Genomic DNA, 20,461 nt, shown 5'->3' with positions numbered 1-20,461 from the left:
TTTCATTTTTGGGTGAAGTAACCCTTTAATAAAGGTTGTTGAATCTCAAAAAAAAAATCATTGTATTAACTCAAAATTTGAAGGCAACCAGGTAACTTTTTTTCTAAATAATTTTTTACAGTGTGGTAAAATTGTAAAAAAAATAAAAATAAAAAATCCTTGTTGTTTTTTTGAAAGTTATTACAACTTATTGAAAAATATTCCTCTTTCGAATAACATGGATGGATGAATCATGTACAATAAGGCCTGGAACTTGTATTAAGAAAGTAAATAGGGTCAATTTTGATTTCATGCTGAATTTAAGTGCACTGAGCTATAAAAGAGCCCTGAGCAATACATTTTTACTCTGCTATTTTTTTTAATATTGCTGGATGTCAACAATACTCGCACTGCGTTAGATTCTAAATCACCATATCATGGTGATGTATAAGAGCCAGAACAAAACAAAGTTTTTTTTTCAGTACATCCAGACTCGATGCACATTTCTGCCCCACAGAGCTTATGGAGCGAAAAACAGACAATGTGTGATAACATGCTGGCATGACAGTTGCTAGGCTATTGCCCTGACAACAGTGGTTACTATGAGGTAATTTAGAGTGGAGGCGGTTGCTATGATACATGATGCACCTAGCGGCCCTATGGTAATCATCTCTACGCTTGTAACCCTGATCTGAGGTCACAGCGGCAACTGAATTTACTACAGCGGTGAGCCGGTACATCACAGGATGGCATTAAAGATCTCTCTTCTTCTTAAATTGATTGAGAGCTCCTCACCTGGGGTGATGGCCACTCCATTGCCGTTGATGACGGGCCTCTCCTCCTCTTCCTCCTCAGGTGGCTCGATGCCAGCCTTCTCCATGTTGCTGACGGACTTGTTACGTCTGCGTTTGCCCTGTGATCTGGGTGTGGCGCCTGGCAACAGCTGCTCAGCTACATTCAGCAGCAGTGGACTGGGCTCTGCCGGGGGCTTCGGGGTGCCGTAATAGTTATCTGCAATCCATCAGACATTTGGTGTATAACTGACATTTCAAAGTTTATAATGTAAGCTCTGCAATGATCACAACTTTTTAAATGAATTGATCTTTCTGTATGTCTATCTCGCTATCAATTCAATTCAATTCAATTCAATTCAATTCAATTCAATTCAATTCAATTCAATTCAATTCAATATTGCTTTATTGGCATGAATGTAAAAATACAATATTGCCAAAGCGAATAACATAAATAATGATACATATGAACATAAATAATAATAATTGATGGTAATAATAAAGAAAATAGAAGAAAATATTACAACACAGTATAACAGAACTTCAACTTAAATAAACGGTGTAACAAATAGAACATTTGATACCACAGTGGTTTAACACACATATATACACACACTCACACATACTGGGGGTCACTGTGGTGGACACACTGAGGTCAGATGCATTACACACATTACACACACATTCACCTGCTCACTCTCAGGCTGTGGCACGCGCACATGTATCTCGCTGCCAGTGCTGCTGTCTGTCCCTCTCCTAGTATTATATTTATTTGTTCTATTTCAGTCATGGCTGTAAAGTTATTTATTAATGTATTACATTTATTAAAGTATCTATCTATCTATTTAGTCTGTCTGTCTGTCTGTCTGTCCATCCATCTATCGTCTGTCTGTCTGTCTGTCAGTCTGTCTGTTGATCCATCCATCCGTCCATCCATCCATCCATCTATCATCTGTCCGTCCGTCCGTCCGTCCGTCCGTCCGTCCGTCTATCTATCTATCTATCTATCTATCTATCTATCTATCTATCTATCTATCTATCTATCTATCTATCTATCTATCTATCTATCTATCTATCTATCTATCTATCTATCTATCTATCTATCTATCTATCTATCTATCTGTCTGTCTTTCTGTCTTTCTGTCTGTCTCTCTGTCGATCTGCCCATCCATCCATCCATCTATCATCTGTCTGTCTGCCTGTCTGTCTGTCTGTCTGTCTGTCTATCTATCTGTCTGTCTGTCGATCCGTCCAGCCATCTATCGTCTGTCACAGAAAAAACTGTGATAGTCACTACCCTAATCTACACACAAAGTAGTAATTATAATTAGCTTTACATAAAAATGTCTGATATGTACTAAATAAGACGACTAGGTAAGCGTGTGCGTGATGTGTTTGTAATATCTGAGTTTCTTGCATTGCTCGGTCAGTGAAAATCATGTCTCTGCAAACAAAAGTCACGAAACACAAAAGTCAGACACATGTACAACATCACACACAAACTGTTGCTCAAAGGATGAGTGTGTCAGCGAGTGTTGTTCTATGTTTACAGACTCAGTAATAGTGCCACGGCTCCCCTGGGATGAACAGGCTCTTGAGGAGAGCAGGGCATCTGGTTGAGTGTGCCTTCAATTCTCTATGGGTCACTAACTGACATGATGCAAGAGCGCACAACAGCTGTATCTCATAAATATGGATTAAAAAAAAAACTAAAAAACAATAGAATAAACCATGAATGCATCACAAACACAAGTGTTTCTTTGTATCAAAGTTTATCAAGTCATATATCATGTCCATTTTTTAATTACCCGTTATTGTTTTAATAATAACCAGCTAACCGTAGTCTTATTTTAAATATTTTAATTATAATGAAGTAATACAGTAAAAAAATTAAATAAAATACATTTCCATGTTAATATGGATATTTTTTTAAAATTTTTGTATTTTATAATTTTTTTGGCATTTATTTAATAAAAAAATGCAGTAAACACAGTAATACCCTAAAATATTATTAGAATTTAAAATAACATATATTTTATATATATATATATATTCTTGCTGAACAAAAGTATTTATTTAAAGAAATCTTTTGATGCTACAGTGGTGGTCAAAATTGTTGGCACCCCTGGTAAATATGATCAAAGACGGCTGTAAAAAAATAAATCTGCATTGTTTATCCTTTTGATCTTTTATTAAAAAAAAAAAAATTAAAAAAAAATCACAAAAACCTAACCTTTCGTTGAAGTAAAATAATTAAAAAAATGAAGGTAAATCACATTAAGAAATAAATGCTTTTCTCCAAAACACGCTACAATTATTGGCACCCTTTTATTAAATACTTTTTGCAACCTTCTTTCCCAAAGATAACAGCTCAGATTCTTCTCCTAAAATGCCTGATGAGTTTGGAGAACACCTGACAAGAGATCAGAGACCATTCCTCCATACTGAATCTCTCCAGATCCTTCAGATTCACAGATCCATGTTGGTGCTTCTTCTCTTCAGTTCACCCCACTCATTATCTATAGGGTTCAGGTCAGGGGACTGGGGCAGCCATGGCAGAAGCTTCATTTTGTGTTCAGTGACACATTTTTTGTGTTGATTTTGATGTTTGTTTTGGATTGTTGTCCTGATGAAAGATCCAACCATGGCCCATTATAAGACTTCTAGCAGAGGCGGTCAGGTTTTGATTTGTTTTATCTGCTGGTATTTGTTAGAATCTATTATACCATGTGTCTGAACAAGATGTCCAGGACCTCCAGGAAAAAAATAGGTCCCTCAACATTAAAGATCCAGCTATATTTTTAGCCGTGGGCATGGGGTACTTTCTATCTTTGTGATGTGCTTTGGAAATCCAAGATGGCTCCGCTGTATTTGGCCTGCCACTTGCTCCTCTGTTTTTTCATGTTTGTTTTCGCTACCGTCTCGCCGTTTACTGTTTATGATGCACCACGCTGCTGGAATTGCGTTTTACAACTAATCGCCTCCTAAATGCCCAGTCCTTTAAACATCCACCGCTATTGTTGACATTAATTCCTCCTTTCCTGAGACGCCCTATCTGTCTGCTATCAGGCAGTAAATGCCGCAGAAGGCGCGGTCGGAGAGGCAGGTTACATGTCAGGCGGATCAATGGAGATCAATCAGGATTTGGCAATGAGTGTGGAAATGCTACCCTTGGCTTTGGCTGGTTAGCTCCAACACTGGCGTCCCATTTTCTTGTCCCGGCCGTCTTGGAACATCCACCCGGGGTTGCGTCCAAGGAAACCTCCGTCCAATTCCTTGTGTGACATCGCCGCCAGTGAACTTGACTATGTTCCGTAGCACTTTGTAATACCAGATCGCTCAATAACAAAACATTTGTCCTTAATGATATAATCTCCCCTCACAATCTGAGGATTTGTTTTTCCTCACCGAAACCTGGCTTTTCCCAGGTGATGTCAGTACTTTCTTGGAGCTCCTCCCCTCTGTCTACCTTTACTTAAACACCCTGAGGCAAGCAGGTAGGGACGGGGGGATAACCACCACACACTGACAGTCCCTGACAGTCGCCAGCTGTCGACTAGAGGGTGTTCCAGCTTTGAGTTACAAGTATTTGTGTTAACACAACCTTATCCTATTTTATGTGCAGCAATCTACCAGCCGTACAAATTAAACAAGCTTTTCTTAATTGAGTTCTCTGAGTTCCTGACAGGGTTTCTGGCAAAGTTTGATAATATTCTAATCTATGGCGATTTTAACATTCATGTTTGCTGCCCCACTGATAAACCTGCTAATGATTTTAAGGCACTTTTAGATTCATTAGATCGGGTTCAGTCCATATCCTATCCCACTCATAGGTTTAGTCACACTCTTGACCTTATTATCTCTCGTGGGGGGAACTTGTGAGGTCATGGATTTTCCCATCTCTGACCACTCTCTCATACTTTGACATTTGTGCTGTTTCGCCAGCACCAACATCTACTGCCCCTCATCGTTGTCGAATTATTACCTCATCTACTGTTGATGATTTTGTTGCTTCCTTCTCTGTTTCCGATCTTGCTTCTACTGAATTAGCATCGCCTGTTTTTCCAGAGCTTTTCCTCCCCTCCTTCCACACCCTCTGCTCCCAGATTATGGACTCTGTTGCACCCTACAAGGTAAAGTCGACCAATGGTCCATTGGACCCCTGGCTCAATGATACAACTTGGGCCCTCAGGCGCCGGTGTAGACAGGATGAGCGTAAATGGAAGAAGGACAGGCTGCATGTGTCACTGGAGATGTTTAGAGACCGTCTGGCCACCTATCAGAGAGCACTGAAGGAAGCTAAAGGACAGTACCTCTCCTATCTCATTAACAGCAATAGCCACCGCCCTGGAATTGTATTCAGTACTATTAAATCTTTCATAAATCTGGTGTCTGTTGCCTTGAATGATGTAAATACATGCAATGCATTCAAAACAACATTTCTTGGACAATAATTCTTGGCGCAATGTGTGTTAGAGAACTTTGATGCAGTTACTCTTGTGGACCTCAAAAAAGCCGTCCAGGAGTTGAAGTCTACCCCCTGCCCTCTAGACGCTGTTCCCGCGAGGATTCTGAAGGAGGTTGTTAACATCATAGGTCCCTGCCTTGTCTCTTCATAAACAGTTTGGGTCTTAGTTTTGGGTACTGTTTCTACTGCTCTCAAACACACCATTGTTAGACCGTTGCTCGAGAAACCCAACCTTGATCCCTTCATACTGTCCAACTTCCGCCCTATATCTCACCTGTCATTTTTGTTTCAAGTTGATGGAGAAGCTTGTTTTCGCCCAGCTCCAGACTCATCTTCAACTGCACATCATTGGTGATACATTTCAGTCCAGTTTCAGGTCTAGACATAGCACTGAATCAGAGTTACTGAGGATCCATAATAACATTCTTGGAGCCCTAGATAGTAAAAGCTCTGGTTTTGATGTTACTGGACCTTACCGGTGCATTTGACACCGTGGATCATGCCATACTCATCTCTCGCCTTCAACATGTTGCTGGTCTGCAGGGTGGGGTGCTAAATTATTTCTCCTCATACCTCATTAACAGAAATTTTTCAATAATGCTTAATAACTTTTCCTCCTCGGTTGCCCCAATGTCATCTATTGTTCCCCAAGGTTCCATTCTCGGTCCTATTCTGTTCTCACACTATATGTTGCCACTTGGTCAACTCATCTCCAATCACAATTTTCAATTTCATTTCTATCCAGACGACCTCTAGATCTATCTTCCTGTGATTCTGAGCAATCGTTCTCCATTAGACCCTCTCCATAATTGCCTTCAGGACATCAAACAGTGGCTATCCCAGAATTTCCTTCATTTGAATGAAGAAAAGACTGAGTACATCCTGCTCAGCCCGGATTCATCCAGCAGTTCTTTTAGTTTTGGCCACACCTCAGTTTGCTGCCACTGTGTGTAACCTGGGTGTTATTTTAGATTAAAATGTACAGTACGATAAACAGATTGGTGCAGTAGTGAAGGCAAGCTTTTACCAGCTAAGACTGCTCAGTAAGGTCAAATCATTCTTGTCCCGAGCTGACCTTGTAAAAGCAATTCATGCCTTCATCAGCTCGAGTATAGACTACTGCAATGCCCTCTACACTGGACTAAATCTATCACTGCTCAGTCGGCTTCAGTTGGTACAAAACGAATTAGCACGTCTTCTCCCCAACAACCACAAACGTTCACACATTTTAAGTACAATTATGTTGTTACATTCTGTTGTCTATTGCTGTTTTTACTGGAAAGCGCCTTGTGTTACTTTTGGTTGTTGTAAGGGGCTATATAAATAAAATTTGATTGATTATTGATTGATTATTGATTGATTGATTGATTGATCCCTGTTTGCACCAAACCCATCTGATGGGTTTGCTACCAAAAAGCTCTTTTTTAGTTTCATCTGACCACAGAACCAAGTCCCTTTTGAATTTCCAGTCGTGTCTGACAACTAAATATATTGGAGTTTGTTTCTGGATGAGCGAGGAGGATTTTCTAGAATCCCTCCCAAACAACATGTGGTGATGTAGTTTTTTTTGGCTTTCTGACCCCAAGACTCAACTAATCTCTGCGATTCTCCATCTGTGATCCTTTGAGAGTCGTTGTCAACTTGAACTATCCTCCTTGCCGTGCATTAGGATGATGTAGACATGTCCTCTTTTAGGCAGATTCGTAACATCTTTAGTTGATTGGCACCTGATGGTGTAAATAGGATTTTTTAATGCTTTATCAATTTTCCTACAGCCGCTTTCTATTTTGTAATGCTCAACTTTTGCTCCACATCACAACTATATTATTTGGTTTTACTCATTGTGATGGATGATTAAGGGAATTTGGCCTTTGTGTTTCCTCATATTTATACTCCTGTGGAACAAGACATCATAGCTGGACAATTTCATGTTACTTGTCACCATGGTGTGCTAAAAAAATAAATATTAATGGGAATATACTTCAGAGATATTTTACTCATAAAAAATTCTAGGGGTGCTAATAATTGTGTCCAACGTGCTTTGGAAAAAAAGCATTTATTCCCCCATTTTCAATTATTTAACTTCAATGAAAGGTTTGATTTTTGTGATTTTTTTCAATAAAAGATCAAAAGGATAAACAATGCAAATTATTTTTTTTACAGCCACCTTTGATTATATTTACCAGGGGTGCCAGCAATTTTGACCACCACTGTATATAGATTTATTTCAACCCTTGACCCAGATCCAGACTTTGACATTTTAAGAGTTTTAATGTAAAGAAATCATAAGTTTAAACCACCATGAGTGTCAATCTGTAATAATGCAAAATATTACAGCATTTATTTTAAAATACCAAATTATGCAAAGTGTACAAATATTATTTATTTGTATACTTGAGTCAGTCAGGACATTACATTTTTGTATTACTTTTTTTTTCTATATTAGATTTCAAAACTCTTCGTAAACCCATCACATATTCCACTTACATACCTGAAGTTACATTATTAAAGCTGAGCTAAGAAGAGTCTCTTTACTGTGCCAGTCATAATCTTTAAAACACAATAAAAATCCAAATCCCCATTGTGAACACTGAGGAAGACTTAATGAGAAAGAAGCAGAGTATAAGAAAAGAGTTGATGTATTTCGCATACAGAGATTCTCTTCTGTACCCTTTAGTTCACAGTCAACTCAGAGGGAAAAGTGGAAATGGACTGAAAGAAAGATGAAGGAATGGATATTTATTCAAGAGATGAAGTTGTTGGACTTTTGAAGTGAAGAAAGGCTAAGCTCACAAGACCCCAGAGAATCAGATTCCCTTTAGGGTATTTTTATATCACGCTGTGAATTAACTAGAGTTACTGCCAATCAGATACTTTCCCAAGGTCTGTTCACTCTTATTTACAGGGGGTCTCAGAAGAAAAACTGAATATCGCACAAATAATTGTGAATAAAGCAGCATTACCATCCCATAAGCTTATGAAAATAAAATAGTCTCTTCTGGAAAATGTCACCAAAAAGAAATGGAAATAAAAGTTGTATAGTAGCCACTGGGGATGCCACTGTGGCTCATTATTAATTGTATTACTTGTATTTTAGAGCACACAAACAAAATGCTTTGAAGAACTTGTTTGGTTAAGCAGAAGATCTCTTCTGTCTAGGAGCAAGAACACGCCAAACTATTCTAGGAGGTAATGGCAGCCAATCATTTTGATGGCAGGCTTTGGTTCCAGCATTCCATAATGACCAGAGCAAGGTGTTTTCAGCAACTGATATTTTTATCCCAGATCAGGTACAGTTCCCCCCTAAATGAAAATCGATGCAACTTTTTAGCTGGCTTTATTGCTCACCATGTTAAACAAACACTCAGAGAAGTAACAGCACACTTAAACTCAAGAAACTCAATGATTTGAGGTATAGCTCATGTCTGTAGCACATTGAGTTATGAACCAAAGTTTAATACTTAGCTAGCAGTGGTTAGTTAGGTTAGGGTTTGCTCAAATCCCTAATCATAGCAATGAATGAGATACTGGGACAAAAAACTATATCTTGATATATGACTGTGCAACTCGGTCAACTTACCTTCATAAGTTCCACTTTCCAGCAAAGCTCCACTTTTCTCCAATTCCACAAACCGCTCAACGGTCACAAAGCTGTAGTCTACTCCCGGAACCTCTCCTTCTTTAGGCTGCCTCGTTGTACCTACAGAGAAAAGAGAGAGTCAGTTCAGGTCAGCGAGGCCCCTAAGGGTTTGAGCCATGGTCTTAATCAGCAGCTAGAAGGCTCATCTAACAAAGAAAGGTTTTTATAGCAAAGCTCAACATGAGCCAAACAGAACAGGTGCCCGGGTAACTAGTTCACTTAATTTTTACACAGAGTGCCACATATGCAGTCTGACAGTCTGTCAGGGACAAAAAAGAAAAAAAAGAAAAAGAAGGTTTTGAGGTTCTAAGGTGAAAATAATGATGCAACCTTGTCCATACAAAAGGAAACAATGAAAATCTTGAAAAATGTAGCATTTCTAAAATCTAAAGAACACACACTATTATTTTGTTGACAAAATAGAGACATTTATAAAGTTACAAAAAATATGTTCAATTAACATTTTTATTCATAAACATTTCTGTAAAAAACACAAGAAATTATGGCTGCTCAACAATTCAGCATTGCTTGCAATAATAAATTACATTTTAAAATCATTATTTTAAACTGCAATAGTATTTGACAATATTAAAGTTTTTACCGTATTTTTATGAAGCCTTGGTGAAAACACAAGAAACTTCTTTAAAAACGAAACTTTTGACTCAATTTTGACAAAATATGCTCTAGTGACTTTTATCATGACGCACCACCAAAACCCTGTTTGACAGCCCTTTAACCCTTGTTTTGGAGAATTCTCTTATGTCTAGAAGATGCATCTACAATTCTTAGTGAGACTGTAATGCTACAAACAGCTTAAACTAGCCCAGGGTTTCCAAATGCAGCTGATGGAGAGCTAACATTTACTACACCCTGCCCTAACACACCTCCCTAGAAGCTTATATCACTCTAAAAGAACTTGATTACCTGGTTAAGGTGTATTTAATTTGGGTTGGTGCGAACTTTGCAGAATGTTGACCCTCCACAAGAATAATTGGGCACACCTAAACTAGCCTCAGAAATGCTGCACTTTTGCTAGTTGGTCTGATTTGCTACTATAGTTTTAGAGGCTTGTTAGCTACTCAGGCTAGGATTCCAGTTGGCCAACCAGCTAAACACTAGCTTGGGAGACCATGCTAAACTAATAATAAATGTCTATGTCTAAATGTCTACACCAGCTTTTTCTTTTTCGTGCCAATTTTTACAACCTTAAATGCTGACAATTTACAAGCTACAGAAAAAGAAATAACACAAACCACCCCTCACAGAGTTTACAGTGAGAATAGTTTAAAGTGTATGCACAAGTAGCAAGGGGTAAAAAGTGTTAATGTATTCCTGCGTCCTGGATATAGCAGAGCAGTAATTAGCCAGCGAGGAGCTCCAGAGTTTGTACTAATTGCTGCTAGCTGAGAAAGCACTGGGGTATTTCTAAACTCTGCATGTTAAGGCAGCTCACTGTGGGAATGCCAGCAGTAAACACCTGATTCTAGGGTCAATGACATGGAGATTAAATACATATCATCTGTGATAAGAATGTTTTATCTTCTGAATTAAAATACATTTTGATATTATATTAGGGGCATAAAAAAGTAACAAGGGGGTATCTCGTTTTCGGGGGGCACATTTATCACAGACATTCACCAAAACAATAACATCCCGTTTTATTACTGAAATAGACCTATAAGTTCTATATTAACACCAAGAAACAAGATTATGCCTATATAGGCTACTTTGTAAACGCGAGGCACAAAAACTTTTCAACTCTTCCACCCACACAATGAGAAAAACAAAGCATACCAAAGATCAATACAATATGTACATCTGTAGCATATTGAAGTGTATTTTTTTTTTTTTTTGAGTGTACTTGCCATTTAAATAGTTGAAGGCGGCGAGCCTTCAAGCGATAGTCAATTATAAATATAGATTAATTATCTTTCAAATTTTATTTTGTGCAATAATGTGTTAAATATCAATTTTCTGATCATAGGCGGAGGGTGAACCAACTCCAGGGAAAGTCTAAGAAGAGCTTCCTTTTAAAAACACATTTACGTAGATTTCCTTGAAACAGTTTCAAGCTACTTGTCACTGCACAACCTACTCAGAGTCTACGTTCACAGGTTACAGATGTAACAGGTTACACAGGCCCTGTCCCAAATGTCACACTTTATGTGCACTTTCGGTCTTGTGGACTTACAGTGGCTGCCACATGCGCATATCCGTTAAGTCCATGAGACATGAGAAGTGTCCCGTTTTTCATTTTAGGTTTCAGAAGGGTGCTCATGAGCGCCCCCTTTGCTGTCAGTATGTGCCCACGAAGTGCACTGGTGCGAGCTCCACAGCGGAATTCTATCTGATAGTCAAAGCGGCCTTACAGTGAAAGTGTGGACTTATAGGAAGGCCGCGTGTGTTTTGGGTGTCATTAGGGACAGGGACATAATGTGTGTGGGACTTGCCATTTCAAAAAGAGTGCAAAGAGCGCTCCCTTTATAATCACTAAAATGCTCACTCTTCTTCATCAAGATCTCAAGAAGTTCTGTTACAATAAATAAAGCTGGCTTTGCAATAAATCTCTTATTTACACGATTTTTTGTTATAAGGGGATATTTGCAAGTGTGCAGAATCCACTAAACACTAAAAACAACAGAGTTTTTGTTTAATGCTAACTCAAACACCTCTGATTGGTCATTGCATTCAAGAAATCAACAGATCTGTTTGTGATTGGCTCTTTAGCTCAACACTGCAAAAACGTTGTAAACAAGATGGTTCTTTATAGAATACCTAAGTGGCCAAATCCACAGAACTAGGTTTTTTTTTGTAATTGTAAGTTTGTTGAATGACCATACCATAAGGCGGGCAAGCTGTGTCATCTGGGGCTATTTTCCAGCCATTATATATTTAATAAAAAAGCTGATTAAAATAATGACATTTTTGATAGTAAAATCGCATGTAAAAGTATGACATATCCATTATTAAAAGGTCAACACATGTCTTAAAATATCAGATAAATTAACCTTTTTATGACTAGGTATGGTTAGTTCAGGCTGTAAAATGGTGTGATGCCTCCAAAACCGAATCATACTTTTCAATTAATAATTCAAGACACAAGTAAACATAGAAAATATGTAATTACATTTTTTACCCCACATGACATCAGATATCATATATTAATTACATTGAAACTTAAAAAAAAAATATGTAAAAGGTTATTTTTTAAAATGTAATACCAATATATAATTCTAAGAACTAGGCCCTTACCGTAATTCCTCAAATAAAGACCGGGGCCTTTATTTACCTGAACTGAAGAAGGGAACTGGCTTTTATTTGAAGCAGGCTTGTTTTCTTGTACAAATATATATATTTTTTAAGTTAAATGCAGAGTAAGACGAGAGACGAGAGGTGAAGATCAATATTTGTGTAGTCTGCCTGACCTGTTATTTTCACAGATGTCGCATCTCTCATAGACGACACTAGCTTTTTTAAAATGGCATAAATGCATCAGTTATATTCTCAATTTAATTTACAGAGCAATCCCAGCAAAGTTTTTTAGATTAACTAAGAGACTACTATAGGATTTGTGTGTCGCACTCGTAAGAACGGGGTGCATGCTATCAGGATGGCCGTGTGATGTCGGTCAACGTCATGGCACAACCCTACTATACATTACGATGAACCTGAATGCACATTAAATGAAAGGCATTTAGGAGATTATCCACACATTTTCCCCCGACCTTAATTTGAGACGGGCCTTTATTTGTTCCACTATCAGAGGCCCGGCGTTTAATTGACTACAGGCTTTTATTTGAAGAATTACGGTAAACTACAATTTTTTATATATATATTTTTTGGACACATTGACCCTCTAAAACCCAAATAACTCAAATGACCTGCTTACTCACCCCTTCCCATGAACATAAAAAGTACTGCACAAATAATATTAAGCAAACAACACAGAAAATTCCTTTACCCTGTTCTTGTCCAAATACTGGCTGATGTGAAACGGTTCCACTCTCATCCATTACCTGACCTCCAAACTGCAAGTTCACAGCAATCAAAACACAACCACGGCAGTTTAAAAACCACATCTGACAGCAGAGATTCGCACTCCGCTGAGATTGTGGCATCGAGTGTTGCAGAGAATCCCAACCGGATCCCCGCACAGTCATCAAGTTGTCACCAGTGTTAGAAAACTCACATCATCTCTCATCATCTATCAGTCAATAACTACACAATGACAACAAGCCCCAGTGGCTGGTGTCTATCCACTGTGATAGCCTATTATTCAGAGTTATGATGGGCATGCTAATGACAGTTCACAGGTAATAGGGGCAAATGGAACGTCTCCAGTCTTGCGACCTGTCTACACGCGGCCGGGCCCCGTCAGAAGACTCCGCAAGACGGTGTGCCTCATCACGACAACTAGAATATCTCACAATATCGCTGACTACCCGAGCGTGTAATACCATAATGAAAAGAAAATGAATCAACTACGACCATTAAATCGCTTGCCAGCATCATCTTACAGCTCAATTTGTTGATAAATCATACTTTAAATGAGAAAAGCCAATTGCTGGAAGATGGATCGATCTCCACGCCAGTGATTTTTTTCTCTCGAGAGAGGCAGCTACTTTGGCAGAAAGGCTTTGTTGACGAGATGCACATCAATCTGTTTATCTTGAGCCGATACAAACTGTAGCTAGATGCTAACTGAAAACACAACACTTCTGGCTTTCCAGAGAATAGCAAACATCGTTGGTGGCTGGCTGTGACTGTCATGTCGCGAAGGCTCTTTTCATCAATAATTGGACAGTTTTGAATGGAGAAGACAGTAATTTACAACATCTAGCATATGAGAATAACGTGAATATGCTAACTAGCCAGGTCTCTTTGCGAGAATTCACTGACCGTCCGATGCACAAATTTGCGTTTGATATCCGTGTACAAATGTTTTCATGAACAAATCAATGCATCAATACATTCTGTACTATTTTTACAAAAAAGTACAAAAAATTCTAGGAACAACTGACATCACACATTTGCAATTGCATTGCAGATGATCAATGCAATCAATCACAGTTCTAATCGCAAGAAAGCGTGTCAAAATGACTATTCCCAAACTGTAAATGGTTAGTTCTGCATTTACTCACTCTCATGTTATACTTGCGCATCACGCAATCATTTGAACATCCGTGTTTACTACAGTAGACCTGTGTGCGTTGTTGTAAATCTGTTCTTCATCATATAAAGCTATGGATTTGGATTAGATCACTCTAATTTATTACTTTTTTTTGTATGATGCCTTTATGACATGTTTTGGATCTTTTAAGTTTGAAAGTAATAGACTTTAAATGGAGGCATAGAAATCTTTTTCTGGTTTCTTGAAAAACATCTTCATTTGTGTAGTGAAGTTAAATTAAAATCTTATGGGTTTGAATTGACATGAAGGCGAGAACATGACAGAATACATTTCTTTGAGTGAGTTTTGAGATACCTTATAAATCCAATAAGCTGAGCCTTGGATAAAGCTAACTCTAGATCACAAATCATATAATTTACATGAATGAAAAATATCATTGCATTTTTTATATCGCGATATCTCGATATACAATGTATCGTTACACCCCTAAGGTTCCCCTTTTTTCTGTCAAAACAGCCCTGGCCCCTGAAGGTGTGCTGTGGTATCTGACACCAGGATTTTAGCAGCAGATCCTTTAATTCCTGTAAGTTGCAAGGTGGAGCCTCCATAGATTTGACTTGTTTGTTCAGCGCACACACACACACACACACACACACACACACACACACACACACACACACACACACACACACACACACACACACACACACACACCTAAAGGATTATTAGGAACACCTCTTCAAGTTCTCATTAATGCAATTATCTAATCAACCAAAAACATGGCAGTTGCTTCAATGCATTTATGGGTGTGGTCCTGGTCTAGACAATCTCCTGAACTCCAAACTGAATGTCAGAATGGGAAAGAAAGGTGATTTAAGCAATTTTGAGCGTGGCATGGTTGTTGGTGCCAGACGGGCCGGTCTGAGTATTTCACAATCTGCTCAGTTACTGGGATTTTCATGCACAACCATTTCTAGGGTTTACAAAGAATGGTGTGAAAAGGGAAAAACATCCAGTATGCAGCAGTACTGTGGGCGAAAAATGCCTTGCTGATGCTAGAGGTCAGAGGAGAATGGGCCGACTGATTCAAGCTGGTAGAAGAGCAACTTTGACTGAAATAACCACTCATTACAACCAATATGCAGCAAAGCATTTGTGAAGCCACAACACGCACAACCTTGAGGCGAATGGACTACAACAGCAGAAGACCCCGCCGTGTACCACTCATCTCCACAACAAATAGGAAAAAGAGGCTACAATTTGCACAAGCTCACCAAAATTGGACAGTTGAAGACTGGAAAAATGTTGCCTGGTTTGATGAGTCTCGATTTCTGTTGAGACATTCTGATGGTGGAGTCAGAATTTGGTGTAAACAGAATGAGAACATGGATCCATCATGCCTTGTTACCACTGTGCAGGCTGCTGGTGGTGGTGTAATGGTGTGGGGGATGTTTTCTTTGCACACTTTAGGCCCCTTAGTGCCAATTGGGCATCATTTAAATGCCATGGCCTACCTGAGCAATTGTTTCTGACCATGTTCATCCCTTTATGAGCACCATGTACCCATCCTCTAATGGCTACTTCCAGCAGTATAATGCACCATGTCACAAAGCTCATCATTTCAAATTGGTTTCTTGAACATGACAATGAGTTCACTGTACTAAAATGGCCCCCACAGTCACCAGATCTCAACCCAATTGAGCATCTTTGGGATGTGGTAGAACGGGAGCTTCATGCCCAGGATGTGCATCCAACAAATCTCCATCAACTGCAAGATGCTATCCTATCAACAGGGGCCAAAATTTCTAAAGAATGCCTGAAGTATAATGATATATATACTTTGAGGACTTTGCTGCCTCATTTCACAAAACCATTGCACACCACTGATGCATAGATATTTAATCTTAAATATATTTCATAAGAAAAGAGCATGCTTTTAGAAAGTGTTGAATGTCTGCTTATAATTGCTGTGTGAAAGGCTTTATATGTAGATGGTTTGGGCATGTTGCTAACCTTGTGCACGTAGTCACTCACTTAGAAAACTCTAAGTTCATTATTAGAACAGGGCTACTTATGTAAAATCCACACAAACTCGAAATCGCATCCACAGACAGATGTATTCAGACTCTAGTATAAATCGTAGGGACAGTATCCTTTTGTGCCCGTTTCAAAGGTCCCCTAAAGGGTGCGTGTTAGTACTTAAATGTTACATATTAGTACCATCTGAAAGGGTACCACCTCAGTGACAGCTTTTGTACCAATAATTTTTTTTTGTTGAGAATGTCTATGCTAACTTCAAAGCGGACCTTTGATGGTGGACCGCTATAATTAGCCATCCTATCCAGTGGGTGCTTTTCATGATGACAGTACTTTATCATGGGAGCACAGAGGAATTGCTTACATTTAAGAATGTAATTCATTTAGCACCAGTTTGAGGTGTTACCGCATAACACTGAATTCTGGGTCACCTCATATTTGTGAACTCTTGCTGTTTGTTGCTGTTCTAGCTGTCTAAATATATCTGTCTTGCTATTAGTTTGGGTTGATATCTTCCACCCTTTTCATATGAATCACGTCAAGGCTTCAACTCACCTGCATCATGGAAGGAGGCTAGGCATAAAGTGGGATGCACACTGTAAACATGCTATCAACATTAAGCCATACAATTGTGATGATGGCTAAAAATGTTTAGATACAAGATATCTCTTGGATCTTGGGCAGATTTTTGCGCCACCTAATTATTACATAAATTACCCTGTAACACTTCACTCCTTAGAGTGCAATGTATCTGACAATAAATTGGGCAATGTAATAGACGGATAACAGACATATATCATGTGATAATACTTAGGGAAAACAATGCAAAATCCTGCTTCACTTATTTATTTTATTAAGCTTATTTAGCTACTCTCTAGTGTGTTATTCTTAATCAAGTTTTTAACCAATTTACATCTATTTCAACTACAGTCAGGAAGCGCTTTGCAGTTTACAAACCTCTAGAGGAAGAGAAAAAAAAAGTGATTCTTTCCACATGAGCAATCCTGGGCTGCAGCAATCTGCAAAAAGGCACACAGCTTCTTAGTGCGGCAGGCGGCTAGTTATTTGTCCTCAGTTTCGCCCACTTCGAAGTGGCGCCAGCTTCCTGTGTACAAAATGTACCTCTATATCTCCTGCTGAGAAGAAGGGAAGAGGAAAATACTATCTGGAAATAGAGTTTTTGCACATTTGCTCAAGCAAGGTAGAAAAAAACGAAGAGAGGCGTGAAGAATTTGGGCTTGCCGTGTCTCTGAAAACATGGCGCGTGGGCTATGTTCTGGCATGGGTCTGCAGCCACATAAGGCATGTAACAAGAACAGTATGTGCTTCATACAGTCTAAAAGGTCTTGATTTCCACTGCAAGGACATGATAGCACATTCCTTGGGTTATTATATTATATTCTTGATAAACAACTAGTGCTCCCCAAAAGGCTGTAATGGGCTGCAACAAATGCTCCTTTTGAAACAAGCAAAACTTATGGGGAAAATAATATAAAGTAAAACTCGCATCATTTTAGGCATTTCTGTCTAGTTTTAAGTTCCTCAATATTTTAGAAGCTAGATATGGTACTTACTGATAAAAATGATTATGTGGTGAAGTAATTACTACAGAAAAAGAAGTAATTTCTACATACACAAATTAGTTCAGGTAAGTAAATTCTATATAAGTACTCAATTCAAGCTTGTAGAAATTAAAGCGTAAATATCAACATTATACAATTAGGTAAAACTACTAAACTTTTCTGATACTGATGTTCCCATCATGCACTGGGGTTTGAATAAATAATTAGGTTGATTTTTTTGGTATTTTCCAGCTGTATTTACACTGTTGTCTCATTGTTCTTGTTATTAGGTTTAGTAACTTGTCATTTTGCGACATTCAGAGGTCATTTTCCTACTGAAAATGACACATTCATTTCACACACATGTCTCTGTGTTCAGGTGCCGTGTAACTTCTATGTAGATATAGTATCTACACAATATCTATTGTGTTATTTACTTAGATATTTCTAGTTAAACATACACTTTAAAAGTGGGGTTTAATTCAATGTTATTATTATTATTTTATTTTTTTGTAAAATGAACTGCAAAGGAAACTTCAAGTAAGTGGAAATTACACAATCTTTTACTGGCCAAGTTAAAATTACTTAATTTGGGTGTGTGTTTGTTTGTGCATGTCTATACGTGAACATTCATATGTATGTTTGCGTGTGTGTGTGTGTGTGTACTTGTCTACCTATCTAACAGGGGACCTTGGCGTCGTTACACACTCACCAACAGGGGACCTCTGAGCCAAGAGGGGACATTTTTCAAGTCCCCTGTTGGTCATGCATTAAATCATGTGAAAATGAAGTAAAACACTAAAGAAATGCTCTGGTGATTTTTTTAATGTTTGACCAAGTAAGGACCTACAGGTGTGTGTGTTTAAATCATGTTAAAATCAAGAAACAACACTCTGGTGAATTTTTAAAAATTTTGACCAAGAGGGGACCTAAGAGTGTGTGAGTGTTTAAGGCCATGCTCAGCAGCTCCCCTGTAGGCTGGAGCAGGAACTGTAATAGCCCTTAAACACACGTCGTTCACACACACACACACTCCTCTATTGTTTGAATGGCCTGCTGTCCTCTGACTCTAGAGCTGCTGTTTAACAGGCTGCTTACTAAAGGAACAAACAGTATATAGATTATATCTCTTTACTAAATACCCTGACTAGTTTCAAACTTTGCATTACTTTAAAATTAAATACAACAGGATCCAAGAAAAAACGATTAAAAAATCTAAACAACCAGGATGTAATTAGAAATACATCTGCCATCAAAATGTGTGTGTCCTCAGTTTCTACAAATAAATATAGTAAATACCATCCATCATGGCTGTGGAGAGACCGTAAAACTTTATTAAATTATTAAGGGATCTCATTCAATGCTTTTGTAAACATTTTTTGTTTCTGTGTATATATATAACATTTTAATGACAGTGGCCTATAATTATTGAAAAATAATGCATTATTTTATTTATATTTAAAAAAAAGGTACGGTAAATGGGACAAACTTTGCATCTAAAGTTCTTTTAAACAAGTGTTAACATAGACATTATTAAAAACATTTTATTTTAGCCAAGTATTTGTAAAAATAATGTGTGACTTTTGGCCCATATAAAAGGCCCATCTTACCACCTTATACATTTATGAGCTTTTTAAACTAACCACTTTTGATTTATTTATGTTTAACAAAAAGAATCAGGTCCCCTGTTAGATAGTAAATCACGACACCTGTGTGTTTGCTGTGACATTTCTTATCATCACAAACACACTGTAAAGATTTAGAGTTTTTACAGCAATACCTGAGTTTAAAGGGTTAAATCAAGCAGAAAAAGCTCTCTAATGTATTAATTGCAGGTCATTATTGAATAGTGATTACGTTACACACACACACTGACTCAGGTCCCCTGTTAGATAGTAAATCACGACGCCTGTGTGTTTGCTGTGACATTTCTTATCATCACAAACACACTGCAAAGATTTAGAGTTTTAACAGCAATACCTGAGTTTAAAGGGTTAAATCAAGCAGAAAAAGCTCTCTAATGTATTAATTGCAGGTCATTATTGAATAGTGATTATGTTACACACACACTGACTCGGGTCCCCTGTTAGATAGTAAATCACGACGCCTGTGTGTTTGCTGTGACATTTCTTATCATCACAAACACACTGCAAAGATTTAGAGTTTTAACAGCAATACCTGAGTTTAAAGGGTTAAATCAAGCAGAAAAAGCTCTCTAATGTATTAATTGCAGGTCATTATTGAATAGTGATTACGTTACACACACACACTGACTCAGGTCCCCTGTTAGATAGTAAATCACGGCGCCTGTGTGTTTGCTGTGACATTTATCATCACAAACACACTGTAAAGATTTAGAGTTTTTACAGCAATACCTGAGTTTAAAGGGTTAAATCAAGCAGAAATAGCTCTCTAATGTATTAATTGCAGGTCATTATTGAATAGTGATTACGTTACACACACACACTGACTCAGGTCCCCTGTTAGATAATAAATCACGATGCCTGTGTGTTTGCTGTGACATTTCTAATCATCACAAACACACTGTAAAGATTTAGAGTTTTTACAGCAATACCTGAGTTTAAAGGGTTAAATCAAGCAGAAATAGCTCTCTAATGTATTAATTGCAGGTCATTATTGAATAGTGATTACGTTACACACACACAGTGACTCAGGTCCCCTGTTAGATAGTAAATCACGATGCCTGTGTGTTTGCTGTGACATTTCTTATCATCACAAACACACTGTAAAGATTTAGAGTTTTTACAGCAATACCTGAGTTTAAAGGGTTAAATCAAGCAGAAATAGCTCTCTAATGTATTAATTGCAGGTCATTATTGAATAGTGATTATG

General features: G+C 38.1%; 1 protein-coding gene across 8 annotated transcripts in view; it reads right to left on the bottom strand.

Annotated features, from left to right (window-relative positions):
- magi2a (membrane associated guanylate kinase, WW and PDZ domain containing 2a) overlaps positions 1-20,461 on the bottom strand; it is a 302,713-nt gene that overhangs the window by 98,980 nt on the left and 183,272 nt on the right. For all 8 annotated transcript variants that reach the window (XM_067428392.1, XM_067428391.1, XM_067428389.1 and 5 more), the window contains exons 3-4: positions 8,819-8,938; positions 775-990 (exon numbers count right to left, since the gene is read on the bottom strand). In XM_067428392.1, coding sequence (XP_067284493.1) covers positions 775-990; positions 8,819-8,938 — 336 coding nt within the window. The remainder of the gene's footprint in view (positions 1-774; positions 991-8,818; positions 8,939-20,461) is intronic.

Source organism: Pseudorasbora parva, chromosome 20 (genome assembly GCF_024679245.1).
Source record: "Pseudorasbora parva isolate DD20220531a chromosome 20, ASM2467924v1, whole genome shotgun sequence".
NCBI lineage: Eukaryota > Metazoa > Chordata > Actinopteri > Cypriniformes > Gobionidae > Pseudorasbora > Pseudorasbora parva.
This window is presented reverse-complemented; position numbering and strand designations above follow the sequence as displayed.